At 36.7% G+C, this 9138-nt stretch overlaps 1 protein-coding gene across 1 annotated transcript in view; it reads left to right on the forward strand.

Annotated features, from left to right (window-relative positions):
- Window positions 1-6125, forward strand: part of LOC127961850 (uncharacterized) — a 9704-nt gene extending 3579 nt beyond the window's left edge. The window contains exons 6-14 of the mRNA XM_052561122.1: window positions 63-392; window positions 475-1004; window positions 3053-3433; window positions 3538-3624; window positions 3765-3968; window positions 4060-4213; window positions 4298-4633; window positions 5088-5120; window positions 5231-6125. Coding sequence (XP_052417082.1) covers window positions 63-392; window positions 475-1004; window positions 3053-3433; window positions 3538-3624; window positions 3765-3968; window positions 4060-4213; window positions 4298-4633; window positions 5088-5120; window positions 5231-5760 — 2585 coding nt within the window. The 3' untranslated portion in view covers window positions 5761-6125. The remainder of the gene's footprint in view (window positions 1-62; window positions 393-474; window positions 1005-3052; window positions 3434-3537; window positions 3625-3764; window positions 3969-4059; window positions 4214-4297; window positions 4634-5087; window positions 5121-5230) is intronic.
- Window positions 6126-9138: the final 3013 nt, after the last annotated feature.

The raw sequence follows: 9138 nt of genomic DNA on the forward strand, positions 1-9138 counted from the left end.
GATCTAGTGATTCAATAATGTTCGCAGTTTTTTTATGTTTATTAAAACATTTTCTTTTACAGCTCAACCATCTGTTGTTCACGGAATCAACTTCAATCCCCAAACATCACAACCTTCAACCAATAGGATATTTGCTCCCTCCCATCATTCACTGGTACCTAAAAGTTCTACAGCGATGGAGAAAATAGATACGTTGAAAACACAGAAGAGCAGCCTGACAGAGATTTCAAATATTAAAACAAGCAAAAATCAGACAGAGGGCAAAATCTACTTTACTCTGGGTAAAACAGACTGTGGCCTTCGCTCGGCGAATAAAGCAGAAAATATTAATAAGCAAGTGAAGGTCTCATGGTTTGGTCTGGGTCTAAATACAATACAGCAACTTTACGGAGGTAAGATAAATATGACTAATATTAACATAGGGTTAAGGGCTGCTTCTAATGCATTCATCACTTATCTGTGTTTTTCTTGAAGTGGATGTGATTTTGGATCCTAACACAGCTCATCCTAAACTCTTCCTGTCTAAAGATGGGAAACAAGTGAGTCATGGTGGATCCTGGAGAGATGTTCCCAATAACCCTGAGAGATTTGACTTGTCTGCTTGTGTCCTGGGAAAGGATGGGTATTCCTGTGGGAGGTTTTACTTTGTGGTCCAAGTCGGTGATAAGACTGAATGGGACTTAGGGATGGCTCGGGAGTCCATTAAGAGAAAGGGGAAAATAACAGTGTGCCCAGAGAAAGGATTTTGGTGTATTTGGCTTAGAAATGGGGGTGAATATATGGCTAATGATTATTGTCCCGTTCCTCTTTCTCTGAAAGACAAACCCCAGAAGGTGGGAGTGTTTGTGGATTATGAGGAGGGTCTGGTCTCCTTCTACAATGTGGAGACCAAGGCTCTTATCTACTCCTTCACTGGTCAGTCTTTCACTGAAAAAATCTATCCATTTTTCAGCCCTTGCAACAAAAGAGGAGATATTAACTCAAAGCCTCTGATTATCCATACTGCCTAATTACAATGCAACGCAATCCTTTAAAGAAATAGTTAATACAACAACAAATGTGGTTATAGTATAGCTGGTAAAGAGTTTTTGTTGTTTTGTGTTTGTTTATTTATATTAATATTTAAATATTAATTTCACGCCTGGATAGGTAAATGTGAAGTTCAATGTGATGCTTTTGTTTCTTGCTTCAACATCCTTCATTCTGTAGTTTAAAGAAATAGAAAATATGAGTCGCTGCAGTTCAGAGTCATGGGCACTTGTTATATCATAATGTTATTGCTTAGACATAAAATAATGATTGTCTTGTTGATTGTACATTCAATTATTTTTTCTTTCGTTTTTCTTTCTTCACTTTTATTTATTTATATGCTCTATTTCTACTTGTTAGAAATCCTAAGTGGGAAAGTGTTTGGTTATTATCACACAAGTTTTTAGTTAAAAACAAGATAAAAGAAATCGGTTTGAAAAAATGTTATATATATCCTGTTAAACATTTTCTTAGTAAGTTTAAGAAGGATATTGATGTTAATTGCTCTTTTTGCTCTTTGCACTTGGAAACTGTACCCCAGATCTTCTGGCACTGTCATTTTAAAAAGTTGTGGTATGATGTCTCTATATTTATCAAAGAAATGGTACTCTTTAATTTTAGTTTTTGAATATTTTAATTATGGAGATGTAAATAATGAAGTTGTTGTTATTAATCCGTGTTTACATTTTAAAATATCATGCATTTTAAAATGTAAGGGTGTAACCCCGGTGTCATGGCCAAATTGCCCCCCTGGCCTTCGTACCATGACACATGTCTGTGCATTCATTTGTAAACAAGGTGCAGCACATGCAGGGTCTACGTCAACAGCACCACACGCAATTGCCGTGGGTCAGAGAGCTCTCGGATTTCATCAGAAATATCTTCATTTGTTTTCTGGAGATGAACAAAGGTATTATGGGGTTGGAATGACATGAGGGTAATTAAAGGGTTAGTTCACCCAAAAATGAAAATTATGTGATTAATGACTCATGTCGTTCCAAAGCCGTAAAACCTCTGTTCATCTTCGGAACACAGTTTAAGATATTTTAGATATAGTCCGAGAGCTTTCTGTCCTTCCATTGAAAGTGTGTGTACGGTCTACTGTCCATGTCTAGAAAGGTAAGAAAAACATCTTCAAAGTAATCCATGTGACATCAGAGGGTCAGTCAGAATTTGTTGAAGAAATACATGTTACAATGTTTATGAAAAAACATTTTGGTCCAAAAAAAATTAAAAAACAATTACGACTTTATTCAGCATTGTCTTTTCTTCCGAGTCTGTTGTAAGCACCTTCACTGCAGTGTAGTGATATCGATTTAACCGGTTTTTCTTGAACCAGTTCACCAAATCAAACTGAATCGTTTGAAAGGGTTCGCGTCTCCAATAAGCATTAATCCACAAATGACTTAAGATGTTAACTTTTGTAACGTGGCTGACACTCCCTTTGAGTTAAAATTTATTTAGAGTCAAGTTATATTGACATTGACTATGACGTAATGTTTACAGAGGACTTAGCCATCACCTTCAGGCTACAATAAAGTGAAACAGAAACTATAGTCCTACATAACCCGAAATCCTACTGAACATCTTCTTCACTTTTTTTTGTTTTGAATGACACACAGTAAGTTCTGCTGTGTATTTTCTTCTGATAACAGACAGGTGAGAGGAATGATTTTTCATTTGAAAACATGATTATGTAATCTGTTGGCAGATACACAAATGTTATCATTATCTTTATCATTTTCATTATTAGATCAATGAAATGTATATCTGCGCAGGCTACATAAGTCAAGAGTGAAACTGAAGTTAATTACCGTCTTCTTTTCAAAATGATTTTGAATGGAACTTATAGAAGGGAGTATTTTAACAAAAAAGGATACACCTTCAGTAATATAAATCATGTGACTTGCATTACATTCAACAACCTCGTGTTGTCACTATTTCTTCACTAACAGCCTTGACTCCTTTTAGATCATTGTTTCTCGTACTGAAACGATGATTCTGTTTTTTTATTCTTCTACTTCTTTTGACACAACTGAAAATGAACAGATATTCATTAGAGATGGCTGATCACACAAAGACGGAACACAGTCAAAACACATCTAATGTTCTGTGTGATGCCTGCCATGGAAATCAAAAACTCAGCGCAGTAAAATCATGCTTGCAATGTGTAACATCCTTCTGTGAGACTCACTTGGAAAATCACAAAACAGCAGCAAGGCTCATAAAACACAAACTGATCGACCCCGTGGACAACCTGGAAGATTATATTTGTGTAAAACATGAAAAACCTCTGGAGTTATTCTGCAGAGATGACCAGACATTTCTCTGTCCTATCTGCATAGAAATAGGACACAAAGCACACAACATTGTTCCTATAGAACAAGAGAGTGGAGATCAGAGGGTGAGAAATACAACAAAAATATCAGAAGATACTTAAGCAAAACAAATTTGTGTTAATCAAATCAAATTGTCATAAAATCACTAAGAAAGAATTATCATCCTCAGGCTCAGCTGGAAAAGACACAAGCAAAAGTCAAGATGATGATCCAGGATAGAATAAAGAAGACAGAGGAGATAAAAAGCTCTGAAAAGGTGCACTTTAAATGATTCAAAGAAATAACAACTATGTACATGTTATGTTTAATGGTTAATGTAACCTTGTGGAGCTGGATGAGATAATGCTATAGAATACTTCACATAAGTCTTAACTCTGTTTCCCCTAACCTCACCAGAACAACAATGTTAAAAGTCTCACCGCTCTGATTGAGAGATGTCTGTCTGAGCTGCTGGAGGTGATCGGGGAGAAGCAGAAAGCAGAAGAAAAGCAGGCTGAAGAGCTGCTTAAAGAGCTGGAGCAAGAAATGACTGAGCTCAAGAGCAGAGAGACGGCGCTGGAGCAGCTCTCACACACTGAGGATCACCTGCACCTCCTACGGGTCAGTGATCTTTACTCAGCGATATATCTTAGAATTCATTAACTAGATAAAACTGCACATCAGTGATCCCCTCTCTCTTGCAATACTGCAGACTTGCTCATCTGTGTGCAGCCTTCCACAAGTCAAGTCCCGGACCAGCAACATTACTGATATGAATATAGATCTGACCACAGAAATCTTTGAGAAAGCTCTCCAGGGCCTTCAGGAAAACATCAAAATGGAACTGAAGAAATTCTTTGAAATCAGTCAGTATTAGGGGAAATATATACTCTGTTGCTTCACTTGTCTATGTTTTTGTTTAAATGTGAATCACATTTTTCTTTTCATAGTCTACTGTCCACACAGACCTTCAGTTGTTCAAGAGTCTTCCGCCTCAGATTCTGTTCCTTCTCATCCTTTACTGATGTCTGAAAGTTCTACAGTGATGGAGGAAAAAGATGTTTCTGCTATCCTGAGCACAAAGCAGGGCACTCTGACAGAAATTTCAAATACTACAACAAGCAATGTTCAGACAGAAAACAAAATCTACTTCAGCAAGAGCAGCACTCCTTCACCAAAAAGAGTGGAAAAGATGAATAAAAAAGGTGCTGTAACTGATAAGACAGACATATACAGAATAGAACACTTTTTTGCTTTAAAGTCTTTAACTAAGTGCTTTATTGTGCTATTTATACAAAACTGACAAAAAAAATTGTCTTCTACCAATTGACGTAATAGAAGTTTTTAAATCAATAACTTTTCAGAAATTGTGTAAATTGATTCATTTATGTCACAATATTCCCAGTCACCCCTACTCCATGTACTTGTGAGGCTTAAGGCTGGGAAATACAGCACAAACCTTTTGCTTAGATTTTTTTTACAGTCTGGAGGAGAAACTAGACTCCAGTTTCCAAAAGTCAGAGCCAGTCTGCAGATTTGAGTCGACAGATTCCATAGAAAATGGCGTAGCTTTTGATGGTCACAGACTCCGATTTTTTTACATTTGATATTTTCAGCTGACTTTTTTTTCCCTCAATTACTTTTTACAAAGTCGGTAAGTGTATGATGCCTGGCATTTAAAATCTGTTGTTGATGAAGGTTAATAGAAGTGTATAGTAACATTAAATATTTCTCCATCAGCAGATCTGAGTACAATAAAGAAACATTATGCAGGTAACGTCCACATGGTCCTGATTAACATAAGCATAGGTTCCTCTCATATTGAGCTTTTAAATTGGCTGCTTGTATTGAATTTGTCACTGCACATGTGTTTCTTTTTGCAGTGAATGTGATATTGGATCCTAAAACAGCTCATCCTAAACTCATCCTGTCTAAGGACAGAAAACAAGTGAAGCATAGTGGATCCTGGAGAGATGTTCCCAATAACCCTGAGAGATTTGACTCGTCTTCTTGTGTCCTGGGAAAGGATGGGTTTTCCTGTGGGAAAATTTATTATGAGGTTGAAGTCGGTGAAAAAACTGAATGGGACTTAGGTATGGCTAGAGAGTCCATTGAGAGAAAGGGGAAAGTAACAGTGTGCCCAGAGAATGGATTTTGGAGTATTTGGCTTAGAAATGGAGATGAATATGTGGCTAATGAATCTTGCCCCGTTCCTCTTTCTCTGAAAGACAAACCCCAGAAAGTGGGAGTGTTTGTGGATTATGAGGAGGGTCTGGTCTCCTTCTACAATGTGGAGACCAAGGCTCTTATCTACTCCTTCACTGGTCAGTCTTTCACTGAAAAAATCTATCCATTTTTCAGCCCTTGCAACAAGCGAGGAGATGTGAACACAAAGCCTCTGATTATCTACTAGTTAGTTAGTCTTCTACTAGTTAGTGTATTTATTAAACAATGTAAAGTTTTAATGCAACAAATAAATGACAAGGGTCACACATTGCCCTAAGATTGAATGTCTAACCTTCCTACATCCAAACATCTGTATGTTTGATTAATTAGAATTACTATACTTTATTATTTTTATGTATCAAATACATTTTTACATTACAGAAGTTGTATGAAATATTACACTATTCTAATAAGGACATTTGGTATGGTAGCATTGCTTGTATTGTGTTCACCCATAGATTAATAACTTTCACTTGTATGATTTTCATCTTTGGATAAAACTGTCTGCTAAACAAATAAACATAAATGTTGTTGATGCTTTCATTCTGTCACTCACTGTATGCCAACACCCTGACAATTCAACTAATCTGACACAGAATTGAAATACAATTTGAAAGAATAGTTTCTCGTCATTCAGTACAGCTTAGTACTCAGTAATACATTTGCTTACATGAACAGTGTCAATGCTCCAACAAAAAAGGGTTTTAAGCGCCCTTCAGGCAACCTTTAGAAATCATTGTGACACCAAGCTTTGTCAATGTCACTATAAAGAGCTAAGTAGGTTTGTCAAAGCCACATGGTTAATTTGTTTTAAGACATAATTAGCATGTCAAACTGCCTCATGGTATTACACTTATGGCTTTCTCAAGTAGATTTTAATGTAAAAATCATTTGGGACTTGAAAGTGGCCAGAGGGGCACATGGATCAATCATGATCAACCGTTCGCTGCGGGGCCCGGTGCAACCGCACCCCAGTAAGGATGGCCCTGTTGGGGATGTACAGTACAGACGTTATGTATGCACATTTTGTAGGTTTCTTATATCTGACAAGACTAGTTAAGTTCACAGACTGCTCTTTTAATGAGTTAAAGAAGACATAGACTACAAAACTTTAAATTAGATTTTTTTTTTAACTGATATAGACAGTTTTGCAGTTGAAAGTTCACGTAAATGCTTTAATTATATGAAAGTTTTAAAGTTTTGAGTTTTAAAGTAATAAAGGCTATGAATTTTATTCATTTCGGAATATTCATCAACTTCCTTTAAAATCGTATTTCACGAACTGCCCACTAGATGGTACACTATTACTGTATAAACTCCGGTCAACGCAATTCTAAATCCTGTGCTATGATTACCAAAAAAATAATAGCAATAATTAGAATAAAATCAATGCACATGGACCTTACTTAGAACTTCAGGACATCTGCTTAGGCTCATTAATGAAATATTCATTTAAAATATTTAGGATTTTGTATCTTTTACATTGCTATAAAACAGTAGTCATGATAAAGTTCAATAAATAACCGTCATTACTGGAATACATAAAAATTAATTAATTGTAGATATACTAGCAGTTCTTGAATTCCACAGATACACTAACATTCTTAATTCCTCAGGAACAGCCCTATTTCAATCCTCTCAACACCTTGTACGACTACAGAATGTTAGAACATCCCATCACACCCCACCCTCTTCTTTTTCTGCTCTTCCCTCCCTCCCTCCCTCCCTCCCTGTTCCCAGTCCTTTTCCTTCCCTTTTCCTAAGCTGAATGAATGGAAGGTCCCCGCAGCACAATGGAAGCTGGTCTCGTAGGAATGCCAGAAATGTCTGGTGTCAGCAGGAGACTGGTGGCCATGGGCAACACACCCCCCATGACATCACAGACGGTTCATTCCGCCCACCTCCTGGCTCCACTCCACTTCTCTCCCCCATCCCTCCATTTTTCCAAAGTAAAGCGGGATATTTGAGGACTGAAACAAAGGTGTTTCATTACATTGGTTTGTAATAGGTATTTTATTCTTTGGGCAGTGTGTGTGTTTAGTAAGGAAGCGTGTATGTGTGTAAAATTCACATAATGTATATGTATATATGTATTGGTTTAACATACAGCTCAATAAATCCAACAGTCTTTTCTCTAAACACTGAATATGGTTCTAGGTCAAATAAACTAAACACTGACCGTGTTTCCACACAGTCTTTCTCTATGAGACACTAACCCAGGGCTGGGGTTCAATTCTATTCTTTTGACAGACAAGCATGCGTCAAGAAAAAGATCCCTGGTGTGGTCGTCATATGGACAACTCTCCGTAAATGGAAAAGCACAGCAACAATCTACACCGTTTGATTCATGTGATATTGGATTTCTCTCTTAGCTTTGTGCGGATTCTTCTTTCCCATTCTTTTTCTCTGTTTCCCCCACTCTGCCTCTCTCCGTCTGTCTCACTCTCTCTATTCCTTCTTCCCTCATTCTTTCTGGCAGGCATTCAATTTCACACTTGGGGGAGCAGAATGAGGGTAAGGTCAGGGCTGTGTCAACAGAGGCCAGCATTTCTTTTTTTTTCCTGCTGATACAGGGAGAATGAAGGGAGAAAGAGAGACCTAAGTGTCCCTTTTCTTCTCTCCTTCGCACATGCACCTACTTCTCGCTGCTCTCTCACACACTAGCAGACACTGATTCCTTCCCTAGGGTTTTCTCACTGCAGTTGTCTTGTCTAGCCGAGCAACAAGAGTTACTAGTGAAAATGACCTTTCATTTAGAACACAACCTCTCAAGGATGAATACTGTGGAAAAATTGACACGCAGGTTAACAGCTTTTCCATTTATTGACTTTAACACAAGACTTAGCACTATTAAAACCAAAATGAAATTGGCACTACTTGCTTGTGTTTCATTGGATCCCCTAAGGGAACATGGCGATAGAAAAAAAAAATGAGAAGCAAGAAAAAATTAAATGTTTAGATGTTCACTCACAAAACTTTTCGCATTCTCTCACAAAATATTCAGAAATATATATTTCTGTATGTTTCATTTTTTATTTTTTTGTAGTAGTAGTAAATTCAAACTTTTTTCAGGAGAACACATTTTTTTGCAAAAGAATGCAAAAGCTTTGTAAACAAATTAAAAGTTTATTTAGAGAAGATTTTGCAAGAGAATGCAAAAGCATTGATACATATGTTTTATCCTCCCATATATTATTATTATTTGGCTATGTCCCAACTCTGTAACTAATGATTTATTGTTATTCAGATTTTTTTAATGTATGTATCATACAGTATAACGTTATGTAAGCAACATTCAATTGCACTGCTTTTCCACTGTTTTTCTATATAAACATGCACTACATAAATGCCTTTGACCAATTTTTTTTCGTCTAAGATCTTTTGCCATATCAGCTTTAAAAAAAAAAACGCAACACCAGACCTTGGAGGGTTTTTTTTGCTTTGTTTTCAATTAAAACAACCAGTTACTACTTTTTTTTTCATTTTGTTTTATTGTGTTATGTTAAGTATACCATTACATTGTGATCCTGATCCAATCAATTCCCAATAATGTATTTTTTCCTTG

This window comes from Carassius gibelio, chromosome B7 (genome assembly GCF_023724105.1).
Source record: "Carassius gibelio isolate Cgi1373 ecotype wild population from Czech Republic chromosome B7, carGib1.2-hapl.c, whole genome shotgun sequence".
NCBI lineage: Eukaryota > Metazoa > Chordata > Actinopteri > Cypriniformes > Cyprinidae > Carassius > Carassius gibelio.